At 50.5% G+C, this 17,996-nt stretch overlaps 1 protein-coding gene across 1 annotated transcript; it reads right to left on the reverse strand.

The window, feature by feature from the left end:
• Positions 1–78: 78 nt before the first annotated feature.
• On the reverse strand, positions 79–5,539 carry LOC142373933 (butyrophilin subfamily 1 member A1). The gene is made up of 10 exons (XM_075457410.1): positions 5,422–5,539; positions 4,037–4,128; positions 3,844–3,942; positions 3,664–3,771; positions 3,401–3,559; positions 3,046–3,186; positions 2,703–2,754; positions 2,567–2,593; positions 1,292–1,318; positions 79–1,211 (listed from the first exon to the last, which is right to left on the reverse strand). Exons 2-10 carry the CDS (start codon positions 4,097–4,099, stop codon positions 652–654), a joined length of 1,236 nt encoding a protein of 411 aa, XP_075313525.1. The 5' UTR covers positions 4,100–4,128; positions 5,422–5,539; the 3' UTR covers positions 79–651.
• Between the last annotated feature and the right edge of the window lie 12,457 nt (positions 5,540–17,996).

The raw sequence follows: 17,996 nt of genomic DNA on the forward strand, positions 1-17,996 counted from the left end.
TGATTATGAGTTCATTTATAAATGATGTGTGATCACTGAGGACAAAACAGAAGATTAAGAGTTTATTCATTTTGGGGAGAAAGAAACCATCTTTATGTTGTGCACAGATACAAAGCACAGCCGCAGAAACAAGCCCATGCCCAGCAGCTTGAGGCAAAGCATCACACACAGTTTGAGGGATTAACTGTTCACATGCGTCAGTTCAGTCTGAGATTATCTGCGCTGAGACTAGAAGTAGCTGGTCAACCTTCCTTCCATGGAGCCTTTACGCTATAACTTTCAAGCTCTATAAGAGGGAATGAAAAACCTTCACGTGGAGCATGAAACTCTAGCAGTTTCTTTTGGTTTTGACGGGTTTTCTCTAAATCCTCCACAGACAAACCTCAAAGGACAATGTGGAAAAACAAGGCTGATTGAGGTTTTCCTCTGACGCTATGATATATCAACCTCCAAAAATACAAATGTTAAAACGCTGTATGTCTCCATGAAGGCAGAGTAACGGAGAGTGTAAATGCAGAAGTGTGGCGGGTCCTGTTCCTAATCTCACCCGTCACCTCACAGCCAGGCTCAGAGCCGACACACAGGATCCAAGTTCACCCAAACTGAGTGTGGGCCGCTGTGGATCAGGAGCACTCAGGAGCGCTGAGCAGTTCAGTTCCACAGGCAGGGCCCGGGGCAGAGGCACGGCTGCCTGACGCCCGCCGCCCTGATCACCAGGTCTCTGACCACCTCCACAGTCCCAAACACTGGGTACAGTTCCTCTGTGAAATTCTCATTGTAGGTGTAGAGATGTGAGCGCTTTTCCACATCGTAGAAGGACAGCTGGCCCTCCTCATAGTCCAGACACACCCCGACCTTCCGGGGCACCAGGCTCCGGGGTAAGGGGGTCGTGGGCACCGTCAGGGCTTTCAGATCTGTGCCTCTCTCCAGACGGAGAGTCAGGTAGCCCGTCTCTGTGTTCAGTGAGCGGAAGCCCTGCCTCACGGCAGAAGCTTTAGCCACGCCCAGCCGCCAATCCCGCTCGCCCACCTCCACCTCCCAGTAGTGGCGTCCGGAGCTGAATCCCTCCTGGCCCACGGCACACCACCAGCCGTCGAAGCGCTGCGGGCCCTGCGGGATGTCGCGGCGCTCCAGGCCGCAGCGCATGCGCTTTTCATCACTGGAGATGAGCAGGTCTCGGTTAGCGCTTTCTGAGTCCAGGGTGACCTCCTCTGTGGAGCAGATGCAGCCATTAAAATAACTACACACTCAAACCTGCAATATGACAACCAACATACAGGATTTCTCATACCTGCTGCATCACAAATCCAGTTCCACACTGTATAAGAAAGAGACACTCGTTAAAGGCATGGTAGGTAATCCTGTTCAGAAACACATTTTGTAATACTGGGTGAAATGGTCCGTCTATCCTGAGAGAAATCTACACAAGATGTATTTAGAAAAAGGGACGAAAATAATCAGACCTCTGTGGCAGCTGCAGGACTGAGAAAAAGCTGACCAATCCGAGATCAGCGTCCCGCTGATCTCGGATTGGTCGCCTACAAAAAACCAATCAGATGCCTCTGCTTTCTGCCTACGCCCCCCTCTGCCGGCTCCCTGCTCCATGTGCGCATGCGGTTCCACCGGCTTTGGATGAAGCACTGACGGAATGGGGAGGGGGGGGTGGAGCTTAGAGGAGTGGACACTTTCGAATCTTGCTAGCTCTCTTGCTAGCTCTCTAGGATTACCTACCATAGCTTTAAAGCTTCTTTAATTTACATATCAGTGACTGCTTAAAACATGACCCGAACAGGAAGAGACATAAATTCTGAGTTATTACGCTACACAGTCTACAGTAAATGCTAAATTTGATATCAGCAGCAATTTTCTGAAAACTCCTGGAAGGTTTAGCTGTAGCAACATCCCACATGGTCTGCTTGGGAGACAGAAATGAACTGGTTCGCTGCTCTCGCTCGGTAAGACGAATGTTTCCCCCAATTCCCCCAAGTAAGCAAGACCTTCCCTAAGAAAAGACGTCATCTGGTAGGAAGTTCACCTTCCTCTGAAATCTGGTGAAGGATTTTTGAAAAGAATCTGATCCATCAGATCTTGGTTGTGAAAGTGTTTTTCTTTCCACGATAACCTTCATGTGTATTTCTGAGATCTGAGAGACTCAGCCTCTTTGGGGTGCTCTTTCTAATCCCAACAACACTGTTCTGTTGCCAGTTAACAAGTCATTCAATCTAAAAGGGATTACGTTTTTCTGCCCCTTTACTTAGCGTTACTCATTTTAAAAGCAGTGCTTTCTGTTATTAGTTTTGCCGCCTGTGTTTGGCGGCTCCACGTTTCTTCTGCCTTCAGTTTTGACCTGCCGCTGATACACACACACCTGGCCAAAACTACGGCAGCCCAGCTCGGGTCCTGAACTGTTAACATGTCACACTGAAGGGAAACAAGTGCAGTTAGGCGATAGATTAAGTGTTGTGTCATGGAAAAGGGGCTTCATTGCATTTCCCAATGTCAAGATAAATAAGACAACCAGTGGATCAACCTGCAGCTGAGTAACAATTTAACAGTCAGTACTTACCACTGTGGGGGATGTAACGGACTGCGTCTGAAAGAAGAAGATCAATACTATGATTACAAGGAGACAATCGAGTGTTTCATCCACAATCTGATAACTTTTATCTCCAGTAAATAATAACAGTCTCGTCTGGACTCACCGATCCTCTGGCTCCTCTGCTTTTTCACCAGCCACTGCTTGGTAACATCCTCCTACAAACACACACAGTGTAAACATAAAGCCGAAGCAGGCCAAGGTGAGTTAGACAATGAGATAAAGAGATTAGCATGGCCGGGCATCATGCAGCACACTCCAGAGAGTGCCTTCCTACAGAATCTCACCGCCACTGACCCTGGGGGCATCATGCAAATGACACAAAACTTGCTTTTAACTTCAAGTTAAATACCAGCGCTGCTTATCCCGACATTAGCTGAGAACATGAACCTGCTTCCTACTGGAAGAAGTGGAAGATTTGACACGAATATTTGGAAACACATCCAGACCTTTGTGGGGCTATCTGCATTCAGCACAGCCAGCACGATGAGCTCCATGGCTGGGAGCAGGTTGGGCAAGCGGCCCCTCTTCCACTGGAACTCCAGGTCGTCCAGCATCATGAGGACAGGCTCGCCTGGCCACACGGGGGGCTGGAGGGGGCCGGGCGGGCACACACAGTCAACACTGTTAGGATTAAAGTGTTCCCTCTAACTTGCGATCACATCCCCATCACACTCTGAGTATGACAGGATGACTGCCAAGGGCAAGGTTTAGCTTAATCATCTTTATCAGACACAAGGATGGAACTGGGTCAGACTGTAATCACCAACCAGTTAGCCTCAACTTCCAGCCTCGTATATTCACCTGAGCTCTGCATTTAATCTGCCGCGCCCAGTCCAGGATGACCCTTTTGTGAGGCCCCATGTCATACTCTCCCCCTGACTCCAGCATGCAAAGAAGGTGTCCCTTCCAGTCCCTCTTCTCTGGCTTCTCATACTGGTAGTCAGACGGCATGATCTTGTGCTGGGTATGAAATGGAGATTTTTAAGAACAATCCAGAGAACATGTTCTTTTTTCTGTCATCCTGGCTAAAAAGAGAAATATGGCACTTTTTTGTTTTTTTGTACCTGTACTCTTTTCTCCAGCACGGCAGCCCAGTCCACAATGAAGTCCCGACACACGCTGGCTGGCCAGATGTCCTCGCACGTCCAGATGTGGGCGAGGACGTTTGATCTCTATGATGTGACGAGATACAAATGATTTCTGCGACTCAAAGTGATGGAACTGAAAAAGAGAGAAGAGCTCACCTGGCAAATTCTGTTAAGTTCTCTGGCAAGTTCCATGATAAACAACTGACTTTCCACCAGGGGCTCCGTCTTTTCATGTTTCACTCTCCTACGAGACTCCTGCATAAGAAACCCAAGGTAAGAGGAAAGAAAACATTTTGTGTACACATTCAGCTATTTGAGTCCAATCAGCGGTGGGAGCAGGGTCGCGCACCTTGAGCCTGATCTTCAGCTTTTTGGCCGGCTCGATTAGAAACTGCAGGCAGTCTTTCATCATGCTGGCTGCTGGAGAGGAAGGCCGATGCCCTGTGGTATGATAATAAAAACGCTTTAGTAGGCTGGCACTCATTCTGTCAAGAGCCGGAGCCCAACTGCAGCTGAGTCGCAAATCGATGAGGGAGCACAAATCGCACAATTTATGTGAGGTGGCAAAAAGCTGTGCGCGTGTGCGTGAAGAGAGGAGCTCTGCAGAACTTTCATCACGGCTCTGCACTCAAGGCCCACAGAGAGCTCGTTAGCGGGCACTCTGAGCTGTCCTTACATGGGGGGGGAGGAGAGGACACAACACAGCACACACACACACACACACACACACACAAGACCACAGAGTGGATGGCAAACAATTGCAGAAACAAACAGAAAAAGAAAATTGCACAGTAACAGGATTTCCTGACGCGTGTGGGTCGATGCAGCTTGATCATGGACTTAAAACTGCAAGTTTATTCCCCTGGAGCTGTGAGACAGCAGTGCAGAGGATTTCTGAAAGGGTGCGGGGGATTGTTGGACCAACTCGCTGTTGATTCAGCAGTCAGTCCGCCCCTGCACGCCAGTTCAGTGCACTGAGGGGATTTGCTGTGCTTTCTGTGATGTAGGGGTGGCAGCTGAGCCAAAAGATGCTAGCTGGACCTGACTCTCCAAGCATTGAAGGGCATAAGGGTGGGGGGGGGGCTTTGCATCCAGAACTGAAAATTCACATGTTAGCAAGAAATATCTGACTTATTCGTAAGGATGTGGGATTTTTCTATTAAAATATAAATACTAAGATCACAAGCTTATTTTACACAAGCCAACTGGAGCCAACTATCAACTTCAAAATACATGCTGAAGTAGTTACAATGCTGGTCAAATTGCAATACATTTCAGAGGGGGGGGGGGGGGGGGGGGTATCCTACTTTATTGGCTTGTCTGTCAAGCTGTGCAATAGTGATAAATCATTGTCTGACTCTTGGTTAGATACTGCGTTTATCCCTGGTAGTGGAGGCCGAGCAGAGGAGCAGGAAGATTAGAGGAAATCCAGGATTACCGCCGGTGCCACTGCAGTACAAACACAAGTTGTGACTTTCTATATTGGGAATGACGATACGTCCTGCAAGTTTGTATCAAAGCAAGCGGGCGATAAAACACAGCTCAAATCAGCCGTTTCTAATGTAAATGGTGCAAATGAAGGCGAACAAATGCCCTGACGAGCGTGAGGGTACGTTTGCAGAAAAGCATCAACTGAACCAACAAGGAGTAAATTAGCCTCATCTCAATTACCGGGCACAGCCAGCTGTCTGGCTGGATATGTGCATGTAGAGGTGGAAAATAATTCATCCCGACCTTGTAATAGGAGAATTCCCCGTTCTTCTGATAACTCTGCGCGTCTCCTCAGTGATGTTTTCACCGAACTCGGGCTAATTTATCGCTCCGCCATCGCTCACAGACAAACTGCTTCATCCACTCAGCCACAACTGCGGCACGAGAGACAGAGCGCGCGCTCTTATCCTCCACCGCCTCCACCGCGCGGCAGTTTGGAAGGACGTCCACTAGAGGCCGCCATTTTACACGAGTTAAAAGGAGAAACTGCATGGCCGAAATCTTAGTAAACTTAAAGTTTACTGTTCTTCTGTGAACTGTATAAGTTTAGGAATAACCTTACCAATCCCAGAGTAGATAAGGAGCAGTACTGCCATTATTCGTTCACTATGTCATGCTCACATGTTCGCAGGTGTTAAGCAGGGTTGCCAACTCTCACGCATCTGCCGTGACACTCACTCTTTCCGACTTAGTGTCACGCTCTCACACTTAACAAAGAAATCTCACGCTCGATCATTTTTTCTTTCTGTGTTGATTTTTTTCACTCTCGTTCTATAATTTCCGAATGCTTAAACTCATGATTGGACCACAGCAGAGTGTCTAATCCCTCTCTGATTGTTGATTCGCTGGAAACGGCTTGTCATTACGTCAGTCGGTACGTCAGTGACGTCGGTCTGTCAAGGCGAAATCTGATTGGTAACGCAGCGCTGTCTCACTACAGCAATGTAGTGTTATCACAGCCAATATAACTAACGAAAGTTACGTATGTAACTACGGTTCTATGAATCCTGGATGACCGCCAGAGGCGGTGCTTTCAAGCACTGGATGATACATCTTGCGCATGCGCAGGTCGAGTGTTAATACCAACAACGTCACTCGTGACCCCCTGCTGACCCCGGAGAGCCTATATACTTCCGGCAACATCAGCAGGTCAGTCCTTACAGAATCTTCTCGCGAGTATACGAGGATTCTGAGTGACAGAACGCTCTGGCGGTCATCCAGGATTCATAGAACCGTAGTTACATACGTAACTTTCGTTCTATTTCATCCTTACTGACCGCCAGAGGCGGTGCTTTCAAGCACTGGATGACTAATACCAGAAGAGTCACGAGGAATCCGGCACTTACTCACTTTATTGAGAGGAAGCAGCAGAGTCGGGCAGCAGGACCACAGCCAACGGGTTGGGAGTGGCAACATTCACCTGATAGAACCTGGAGAAGGTACTCGGTGACGCCCATGACGCTGCCTCACAGATGTCTTCCAGGGGAACGCCCCGTAGGGCTGCCCATGAGGTCGAGACAGCTCTGGTGGAGTGGCAGCTCACCCCAGCTGGCTGGGGGCGCCCACTTCCCTCATATGCCTGGGTGATGGCGTCCACCACCCAGTGAGACAGTCGCTGTTTAGAGAGCGCACAGCCTCTCCGAGGGCCACCGTAGCAGAGGAAGAGCTGGTCCGACTGCCTGATACCGGCAGTCGCGGCCACGTAGGCTCTCAGAGCCCGCACAGGGCACAGTAGGCGTAACCTGTCCTCCCCCTCCGGGGGAACAAACTGTGCCAGGTGGATAGGTCTGTTGAGGTTAGATGAAGACAGCACCTTCGGGAGAAAAGCGGGGTTCGGCCACAGGGAAACCCCTGAGCCATCCGAGTTCCACCTCATGCAGGAGTCGCTCACCGACAGAGCATGCAGCTCCCCGACGCGCTTCGCTGACGCGATAGCGAGTAGAAAGGCGGTCTTAGCGGAGACCCACCTCAGCCCTGCCTGAGCAAGGGGTTCAAAGGGAGGCGCGCACAGGGCGCCGAGCACCAGGTGCAGATCCCATGGTCGGGTGCGCCGCACTCGTGGGGGGCGCAGCCGCCGCGCACCTTTCAGGAAAAGGGACACCAACCTGTGGCTTCCCACCGTGCCGTTATCCACTCGAGCATGCCGAGAGGAAATGGCCGCCACATACACCCTCAGGGTAGCAGGGGACCGGCCGTCATCCAGGAGTGACTGGAGGAACTCCAGAATCCTAGGGACAGGACAGTGCACAGGGTCCTCACCCCTGTCCAAGCACCATGTAGTGAACAGCCGCCACCTCTGTTCATAAAGCGCCCGGGTAGAAGGCGCCCTCGCGTTTAGGATGGTATGGTAGACCTCGCCAGAGCACTCAGTCAGCATCGGGTCGGGCCCTGCAGTGGCCAGACCCACAGCTGCAGGCGGGACGGGTCGGGATGCCAGATCCGACCCTGCCACTGAGACAGGAGATCCCTCCTGTCGGGGAGGCGCCACGGGGAACCGCTGCAGAGCCTGTGCAGCAGTGGAAACCACGTCCTCCCTGGCCAAAAGGGGGCTACCAACAGCAGCCTGTGGCCCTGCTGGAGGACCCTCTGTAGCGTAGGGACTATCAGAGGGATCGGCGGGAAAGCATAGAGGAGAACCTCTGGCCAGTCGTGGGCCAGAGCATCCTGTCCCAGGGGACTGCTCTCCTCTGTCAGAGAGAACCAGAGGGGGCAATGGGTCGACTCTTCTGAGGCAAAGAGGTCCACGTTTGCTCTGCCGAAGGTGGCCCAGATATTGAGCACCACCTCCGGATGGAGCTGCCAATCCCCCGGCGGAGGCTTGCCACGGGAGAGCAAGTCCGCCATCTGGTTGCGTTCCCCGGGCAAATACATTGCCCTTAGGCTGGCTAAGCGTGGTGCTGCCCACAGCAGGAGGTCCCGGGATGCCTGCAGTAGCAGTGCAGACCTGGTGCCACCTTGGTGGTTTATGTGGGAGACGGCCGAAACATTGTCCGACCGCACTAGTACATGTCGGCCCCTCAAGAAAGGGAGGAAAGCCTGCAACGCTCTGTGTACAGCCCGCAGCTCTAGTGCGTTGATGTGCTGTGAGCGGTCCCGCGCCGGCCACAGCCCCTGAGCTGTCCGGTTCTGCCACACGGCACCCCACCCCGAGAGGGAGGCGTCCGTCGTGACTGCCTCGCGACGGGATGCAATGGAGCCCCTGGGCATGCCCTGGAGGAGAAACGAGCGCTTCTTCCACGGGGCCAGGGCAAGAAGGCAACGGTGGGACACCGCGAGCCTCCTGTGCCGGTGTCTCTTGGCGTCCAGGTGAAAGCTGTGCAACCACCTCTGGAGGGGACGCAGCGACAGCAATCCTAAGGGGACCACAGCAGCCGCAGCTGTCAGTTTCCCCAGGACGCATAGGAACTCCACGTAGTGGAACCGCCTGCCTTCCCGGAACGGGAGGAGGTGGCGGAGGATGTCGTCCACCCGCCGCGGCGACGGGCAGGCCATCATGGTGACCGCATCGAGGGTCACCCCAAGAAAAACTGTGCTCTGTGATGGGACAAGGCCACTCTTTGTAAAATTCACCCTGAGGCCCAAACGGGCCACATGGGAAAGAAGACACGTCGTGTCGAGGGCCGCCTGAGACTGGGACGGCGCACAGACGAGCCAGTCGTCCAGATACGGCAAGATCTTCATGCCCCGCGACTGTAGGCGCGAGAGGGCTGCCGTCACACACCTGGTGAACACCCGTGGGGAGAGGGAGAGACCAAACGGGAGCACCCTGAACTGGAAATGACGCCCCTGAAAGGCGAATCGCAGAAACTGCCGATGGTGTGGCGCCACAGGAACGTGAAAGTAGGCATCCTCCAGGTCTATGGAGGTAAACCACTCCCCTCTGGAGACCGTACGCAGAACCTCTGCAGTGGTCAACATATGGAACCTCAAGACCTTCAGGAACCTGTTGAGGTTCCTGAGGTCGAGGATAGGTCGGAATCCGCCATCTTTCTTTGCTACCAGAAAGTAAGTCGAGTAGAACCCCCCGGGGTGCACCTGGGGGTCTACCGGTTCGATGGCACCCTTGCCCAGGAGGGCATACAGCCCCTGGGCGAGGGCTCGGGCTTTCGCCGGGTCGCGGATGACAGTCATCCTGACTCGGCCATGGATCGGGGGCCGACGTCGGAACTGAAGTTCGTACCCGTGGGTCAAGGTGGAAAGAACCCACGGGTCCCTGGTGGAAGCAGCCCAGTAGCTGAGCCGCTGCTGGGAAAAAACGCCGACGGTCGGCCCCGTGGCCTCAGCGTCGGGCCCCCCGACCTCTAGAGGCTCCAGGGGCACGACGGTCGGTACGTGAGACCTGAGGACGCCCAGGGGGCAGTCGCTCAGGTGCCCGAAAGGGCTGCGCCTGCCGCTGAGCAGGCTGTGGGCGTGAGTACTGGGGCCGAAGGAGGCCCCTGGCCCGTGAGTGGGTGCCGCGCTGCGGGGCAGCTGGACGACCCCTAGGGTTGCCAGGCGGCGGCGCGCTTCTGTGAAGCTCAGACAGCTGCTGTCGGGTCTTCCCAGCTTGGACCGTGCGCTCGAGGGCTTCCAGAGCCGCGGAACCAAACAGCTCCCCCGGTTCCACCGGAACACTGCGGAGGGTTCTCCTGCAGGCCTCCGAGAGAGGGGACTGCGCCAACCAAACCTGGCGGCGAGCCTGTACGAGAGTAGCCATTACTCGTCCCAACTCCCTGGACATCAGTGCAAAGGCCTGTAGAGAGGCGTCAGTAATACCGTGGACAGAAGTGTCCAGCTCAGTCTCCTGCAGGGATGACGACAGGGCGAGCAGCAGGTGGGACATGGAATTACCCATGCGAGCCATACGTGCTGCCGCCTCATAGGCCTTCGACAGCGATTCGTCCGTAACCCGGCACTGGGGGCGAGGACACCTCGCCTCCTGTCTCAGAGCCTCATTGGGTGAGACGATCAGGGCGGCGATAGTGGGCTCAACCGCTGGCATGCGGTCCAGGCCGAACTTGGAGGCGTCCTGCATGGCTGCCAGGGTCCGAGCATCAGCTGTCGGACGGGCAGGGGCCCTAGGGTCCCTCCAGAACTTCTGTAATTCCCTCAGATACTCTTCTGATGGAGGTACAGTTAGTTCAGCGGGGGTTGAGGAGCGCCTGAAAAAGGCACTGGCTGAAGCTGGCTGAGCCTGCGGCACGTCCAGCTGTAGCCTGGCTAGAGCCGTACGGATGGCGGCTCCCACAGAGCCGTCCTCACTACCACCCGCAGAGCCACGGGCTGAAGAAAGGGAGCCCGCTGCAGAAGGATGGGAGGCTTCGTCTCCCAGGAGCACGTCCGGAGCGTAGTCCTGAAACATAGTAGCCGAAGCTGCTATGGAAAACGCATCCTCCTCCGGCCCGAAGGAGGCCGCTGGAGGAACAAGGGCACCTGGCAGGGTTGCTCCAGCCCCAGGCTGGAGAGCCAGGAGGAGGGACTTCATGCTGTCAAGCTCCGCTGTCAGCTGATCCACTCTAGAAGTAAGCCCGGACCCCTTGGCCCTCTTCCCGGAGGTGGGGCCTGCAGTCTCAGCAGGCCGACGCCGTGGTTGGGTAGACCGAGACGGGGCCAGCCGCTGGTCAGGGGTCAACTGAGGAGACAAGGGAGGGCCCAACAGGCGCTCTACCTCGGCCAGCCTTGCAGCCCTGACAGCATGAGGCAAAATGCCACAATTCATGCAGGACTCGTCTGAGAGACCCTGCCTCAGATGTCCGAGGCCGAGGCATGAAGGACACAGATCATGGCCATCCTCAAGCTGTAGAGGAGCCATACAGGCCGAGCAGGAGTGGTTGTGATCCATGTCGGGACCACCTCTAGCTCATATATATATATATATATATATATATACACACACACACACACAGTGTATTTGACGATAGTACGTATTTATGAATTCTTATTCATATATGTCTTCTTCTTAGTTATAGATGAATGCTGGGAGAGGGAGCCGTAAACGGTGCCTTCGCCAACAATCAACTATAGGCCCCTTGGAGAGGGGCAAGTGAAGGTTTTATTTATTTATTATTTAAAGAAAATTCTTCACTTATAGATTTTCATACAAAAGAAAATCCTGTACTCATAGATGAATGCTGGGAGAGGGAGCCGTAAACGGTGCCTTTGCCAACAATCAACTATAGGCCGCCTGTTCTGGGAGCGGGGGGCGCACACGCCGCCGTGCACCAGGAGAGGGGCTGCTGTAATTATACAATGTCTATAGTTGGATGCCGGGAGCGGGAGCCGCACACGGTGCCTTCACCGACAACCACTATAGGCCACCTGTTCTGGGAGCGGGGGGCGCACACGCCGCCTTACACCAGGAGAGGGGCTATTGCTGTATTTATACACCGTCTATAGGTGGATGCCGGGAGCGGGAGCCGCAAACGGTGCCTTCGCCGACAACCACTATAGGCCGCCTGTGCTGGGAGCGGGGGGCGCACACGCCGCCTTACACCAGGAGAGGGGCTAGTGCAAGTTCTATTAGCTATAGCTGGATGCCGGGAGCGGGAGCCGCACACGGTGCCTTCACCGACAACCACTATAGGCCACCTGTTCTGGGAGCGGGGGGCGCACACGCCGCCGTGCACCAGGAGAGGGGCAGAACAATAGCAGCAACAAAATCAAAGAACCGGCACAACGAGTTGGCCGCTTAACATAAGTAGGTTACAGATGCCGGGAGGGGACTAGCAATGTAGCTTCACCGACAATGCAACTATAAACAGACTGTTACTCACGTGCAGCGCACAGCACCGGGAGAAGGAGCGAGCATGCTACCTAGACCGGCGCTTGTAACAGCTGGTCAGTAAACTTCATCAGCCGAGGGAAAAAAAGGTTACATACCTCTCGGCAGTTCGCCGCGGTCTCTGAAGGGCGAGCAGCTCGCAGCCTCGACGGGACGTCGCGAGACCACCAGCAGCGAACGATGAAGCAGAATTGGTTTTAGAATTCGTCTCATATGCAGACGCAGTACTTACCTTGCGCAGCGAGAAGATGAAAAAGGACTGACCTGCTGATGTTGCCGGAAGTATATAGGCTCTCCGGGGTCAGCAGGGGGTCACGAGTGACGTTGTTGGTATTAACACTCGACCTGCGCATGCGCAAGATGTATCATCCAGTGCTTGAAAGCACCGCCTCTGGCGGTCAGTAAGGATGAAATAGAACAGCCTTGCCACTCTCTATTAAGCCCCATTGTGCCGGCTTTTTTGGCTGCAGTTCCACCAGAATTCCACTGGGGGCGTCGGTGGAGACCAGAATGAATGGGGCCCAACAGAGCTAGATTCAATTCAATTCAATTCAATTCAATTCAAAAATACTTTATTTATCCCAGAGGGATATTAAATGTTGATGTAGCTCAATTAAATCAAAGAGTTATTATAGATGCTGATGGCTGTGGGCAGGAAAGATTTCCTGTAGCGGTCCGTTTTGCATCCAAACTGAAGAAGCCTTTGACTGAAGAGACTCTGTTTTCTGATAACAGTCTCATGGAGAGGATGTTCAGGGTTGTCCATAATTCTCTTGATTTTATGCAAAATCCTTCTTTGCATTATTGTCTCCAGAGGTTCCACAGTCGTCCCCAGAACAGAACCAGCCTTCTTTATCAGGTTGTTGAGTCTTTTTAGGTCCCTGGTTCTGATGCTGCTGCCCCAACAGATGACGCCAGAGGAAATGACGCTTTCAACAACAGACTTGTAGAAGATCTGCAACATCTTGTTGCAAACCTTGAAGGACCTTAGCTTCCTCAAGAAGTACAGTCTGCTCTGTCCTTTCTTGTAGATTGCTTCACTGTTGTGTCTCCAGTCCAGTCTGTTGTCCACATGAACCACCAAGGTATTTATATTCCTCAACCACCTCCACTTCTTCTCCCATGATGGAAACAGGGTTCGATCTGACCTTGTTTCTCCTGAAATCTACAATCATCTCCTTTGTTTTGTTAACATTCAAGATGAGATGATTGTTCCCACACCATGCCACAAAGCGGTCCACCAGCTCTCTGTGGAAGCTGAGCTTCTTGTCCATCTCTGATACACCCGACAACTGCAGAGTCATCTGAATATTTCTGTAGATGACAGGAGTCTGACTTGTACTGGAAGTCTGAAGTGTACAGAGTGAAAAGGAATGGTGAGAGTACAGTCCCCTGTGGTGCTCCTGTGCTGCTGATCACCTGGTTAGACACACAATTCTTCAGTCTGACAAACTGTGGTCTGTTTGTCAGGTAGTCATTAATCCAGGTGATTGTTGAGGCCTCCACCTGAGTCTTCTGGAGTTTCAGACGAAGCAGATCAGGCTGGATTGTGTTAAATGCACTGGAGAAATCAAAGAACATGATCCTCACAGTGCTGCCTGCTTTGTCCAGATGACAGTGGGTTTGTTGAAGCAGGTGTATGATAGCGTCTTCAACTCCAACTCCATGGCGATAAGCAAACTGCAGGGGGTCCTGATATGTGCTGGTTTGCTTACACAGGTGGGTCAACAGGAGTCTCTCCAGGACCTTCATGATGTGGGATGTCAGGGCAACAGGTCTGTAGTCATTGATGTCTGAAGGGTGAGTTTTCTTTGGTACCGGAACCAGACAGGATGTCTTCCACAACAGTGGTACCTTCTCTTGGGTCAAGCTAAGGTTGAAAAGGTGTTGCAGAATCCCACAGAGCTGCTCTGCACAGGCCTTCAGGACTCTGGGGCTGACACCATCTGGACCTGCAGCCTTGTTCCGGTTCAGTCTTTCCAACTGCCTCTTCACCTGACTTCTAGAAACAGAAAAGTGGGAGGGGGAGGCAAAGGGGACAGCAGCATCTCCTGATTGGGTTGATGACAAATTAGTGGAAGCAGAAGAATCCATGACTGAGGTGGAGGTGGAGATGTTACAGGAAAGCTGTGGGTCAGAGGAGGGTGGGGTGTCTCTTTGGCTGAGAACAGGAGGGGAGGATGGTGAGCTTGTTCCTGAACTGAACCTGTTGAAGAATGTGTTCAGCTCATTTGCTCTGTCCAGACTTCCATCCATCCGATCCTCCCTCTGCTTGAGGCCTGTGATCTTCTTCATCCCTGACCACACATCTCTGATATTGTTCCTCTGCAGTTTACTCTCAAGCTTCTTTCTATACACTTCCTTGCTCTCTCTGATCTTGACTTTGAGCTGCTTCTGTATACTCCTCAGTAACTCCCTGTCTCGCTCCCTAAAGGCTCTTTTTTTCTTGTTCAATAGTTCCTTTAGCTCACTGGTGATCCAGGGTTTGTTATTAGGGAAGCATCTCACTGTTCTGGTGGGGATGGTGTTGTCCACACAGAAGTTTATATAGTCAGTCACACACTCAGTCATGGCATTAATGTCCTCTCCATGTGGCTTACAAAGAGAAATCCAATCGGTTGCATCAAAACAACCCTGTAAGGCTTCTTCAGCTTCCTCTGACCACTTTCTAACAGTCCTTTTTGTGACAGGTAGTCTCTGGACAAGGGGTTTATATGCTGAACAGAGAAAAACAAGGTTGTGATCTGATTTACCCAGGGGAGGTCTTGATTTGGAAATGTATGAATCCTTGACATTTGTGTAAAACAAATCCAATGTCTTGTTTTCTCTGGTAGAGCAGCTGACAAACTGTTGAAAAGTTGGCAGTGTAGCAGAGAGTGAGGCATGATTAAAATCACCAGATATTGCCACAAAAGAATTGGGGTGTTGAGTCTGTATCTTAGCAACAATGGAACTGATGACATCACATGCAGTGTCGGCAACAGCTGAGGGTGGAATGTAAACAGCCACCAAAACAACACTGGTGAACTCTCTTGGCAAATAATATGGACGAAAACCCACTGCCAATAGTTCAATGTCAGGACTGCAGAGACGACTCTTCACAGTAACATGTCCTGGGTGACACCATCTGTTGTTGACAAGCACTGCCAATCCACCCCCTTTCCTTTTCCTGCTACTCTTTATATCTCGATCTGCTCGTACAGTCAGGAAGCCCGGCAGAGAGACGCTGGAGTCGGGTATATGATCCTGTAGCCATGTCTCAGTAAAACACATAATGCTACATTCCCGATATTCTTGCTGAGTCCTTATCAAGGCTAGAAGTTCATCCAACTTGTTAGCTAACGATCTTACATTGCCCATGATGATGGACGGCAGAGATGGTTTCTTCTTTCTTTCTCTCCTCTTTGCTCCTGCTCTGCATCCACGACGCCTCCTTTTCAATTCCAGTGGGATTTCTGGCTTCAGTTGTCGAATTATTTCTGCTTTTCCAATGTTATTCAGCTGCTCCCTGTTGTAAACCACCTTGTTGCTATGGTGATGCATCATGACAAAAGAGTAAAATATACAAAAGTATTGGGAAAAGCACAGCATCCAAGGTAGGAAGGAACAGTTGTCCAAAAAATGCAATTTCTTCCAAGAAATAACAGGAATGAAATTTAGAAAAAAAGAAAAATCTCAATGTGAGGTACAGAGCTACTCCAACGTGCTGCCACCCTCAGCAGCGCATTCTAGAACACATGATAAAACAAAAAAACAAACTCAGATGCTACAAATGGTCAGTTTCACCTAAGTCTCCTCAAGAGCGCTCAGATTTGAATGTAGTTTCTGAGAGCTCAACATGGGTTTCAAGTCAAAAATCTACTGAACGAGTACATATATCCCTTTGATTTCTTACAGGTTGGCTTCTTGTTGTCCACAACACGCTAGCATTGTGCTAATGACAGCTGTTCGACCGGCGAAAGAATGAATTACGACCAGAGGCACCGCTTGACGGCTGGCTCCATACCAAGCGACAACAGAATTAAGATGGACTTTTTCCGCTTATGTTACCACACATTCTCTCTTACTACAGCTCTTCCTTGAAAACGCTGCTGCCTTTGAGACCAACCACAGATTCTATAATACTAGATAGGCTGTGGACCAACAACTGTTGCCGTAAAGCGGCATCTCCGGTCATAAGCTATGTATGACGTCATATACACTTCAAATCCTTTTTTTAAGCAAATGAGTGGCTCTAAAAATCTAAAACTCAGCCATGGGTATTTTCTAAACATCCTCTTTCAAACACAACATTCGAATTACTAGAGAAAAAATTATATCTTGAGATAAGGGCACGCTAGGGCGTATAGCTCCATAGGACTCCATTCATTCTGGTCTCCAAAATTGAGCGCCCCACGTGGAAAGAGGGTGGAACTGCAACCAAAATTGCCTCGTTGGAAACCGGAAATGCACCGTGAGTGGCGAATCTGTACTATTATAGAATCTGTGGTGTTATTCGATTCAAGTGAATTTAGGATTTGCCATGTCTAACTAGTCACCCTAAAATCGACTAGAATGGAAGAAATTGCATTTAAGGAATGCAAAATTTTCTAGAGGAAGGCCCCACACTCTGCACTATTGCATATTCATAAAATGTATACATGTATCTACATCATATCTAGACAGATATATATATATATCTGTACTGTGGAACAACTTCTGAAATGCGTGTCGCGAACTGACCCATTGAAATCTCACTCCAAGGTTTTTGGAAAAGTTGGCAACCCTGTGTTAAGGCGGTTCTGATTTCAGAAAATGACCAACAAGTAAGTAAGCTAATGTAAAAACAACTACATCTCAGTAAGGTAAACTGTGTCAATGAAACACGACACACTAACTGTGTTAGCTGTTTTTTGTCGGCTGTCTGTAGCCATGACGGTATATTTTGGAGGCTCTTCAGTGTCATTGGTTGACAGAAAGACATATTCAGCGTCAGGGGCGATTTTAGGATCTGGTCTTTAGGGGTGCCCAGCCCCCAGTGCTCACAGAGGCACATTATTTCTCACTAATTGAGGCGAACTAGTACATCTATAAATTTTGGAGCCCTATTAGTTTTGCTTTGAGTAGTGTTTTCCCCTACAACATTCAATTTTGACCTCTTCATTTCAAAAGACTGTGGCTTAACAGGGATAAAGAGAGCCTGAGACAAATATTGAAGATAACTCAACATTTATTTTGGGAGTAAAGAGTTAAAACAAAAACAAATGCTAGAAAATAAATAAAATGGTCACTAAAAAAATGCATCCTTGAGCAAAAAAAAAAAGTGTTTTTTATAATATGTGACCCGCTCTGGCGAAATGAGTCGGAAGTCGCAACATTCTATTTTGAGGTACGGGCAGATAACGTGAAAAAACAATGGATTAAAAAAGACATTTTTTTAAGCTAATTTCAAAGAATAGACATTAAAAAACAATCTCCCAAAGTTGTATAGTCCATATAATTGAGGAAAGGCACGTAAATTAGAATTCAAGTTGACTTGCAAGTTGTATTAAATGCATTAAAATTTAACAGGTTGAACAAATTCACCGACTCCTCTCCTGTTAACGTCTACCGTTCCTATTACCTCTGAGGATTTCCCTTTACCTCTGAAACATCTCTATCTCTGCTCGCTTCATAAAACCAATCAAAATGCTTAAAAATGTACCTAAACAGTGACACAAAGGCCCACAATAGGCGGGAAGTCACGTTTCGAGTGACTGGTGCACGCGATTGGTCCAGCCATCACTCCTGTCAAACTAGCTATCTGTGTTGGTGTAGCCTAAACTAATCGTAGAAAGTCTCTCAATATTCGTCATTGTCAAAAAAGTCGTCTTATATTACAATATTAGTATCGTGTAGTACTGTAGTATAGTGTAGTGTGTTGATCTGTGTTTTTGTTTTAAAATGTCATTCGCTAAAGAAAGTAGAGTCGCTAAAGCTTTAAACTCTCGTGGCGTCCAATTTTAGCTCTGCTGCTGGACAGCAAGACTTGCTAGCGCTAGTTACTGATTTTTTTACTGAGGTGATATCTTCTGAAGAA

The sequence above is a fragment of the Odontesthes bonariensis genome, chromosome 23 (assembly GCF_027942865.1).
Source record: "Odontesthes bonariensis isolate fOdoBon6 chromosome 23, fOdoBon6.hap1, whole genome shotgun sequence".
NCBI classification, from domain to species: Eukaryota; Metazoa; Chordata; class Actinopteri; order Atheriniformes; family Atherinopsidae; genus Odontesthes; species Odontesthes bonariensis.

Excerpts from the sequence above, each read along its gene's own strand:
- LOC142373933 (XM_075457410.1), bottom strand. The coding sequence starts at position 4,099 with ATGATGAAAGACTGCCTGCAGTTTCTAATCGAGCCGGCCAAAAAGCTG. Across the intron at positions 2,755-3,045 it reads ATGCAGATAGCCCCACAAAG|GAGGATGTTACCAAGCAGTG; the intron begins GTCTGGATGTGT and ends GTGTGTTTGTAG. Across the intron at positions 1,212-1,291 it reads CTGGATTTGTGATGCAGCAG|AGGAGGTCACCCTGGACTCA; the intron begins GTATGAGAAATC and ends TCTGCTCCACAG.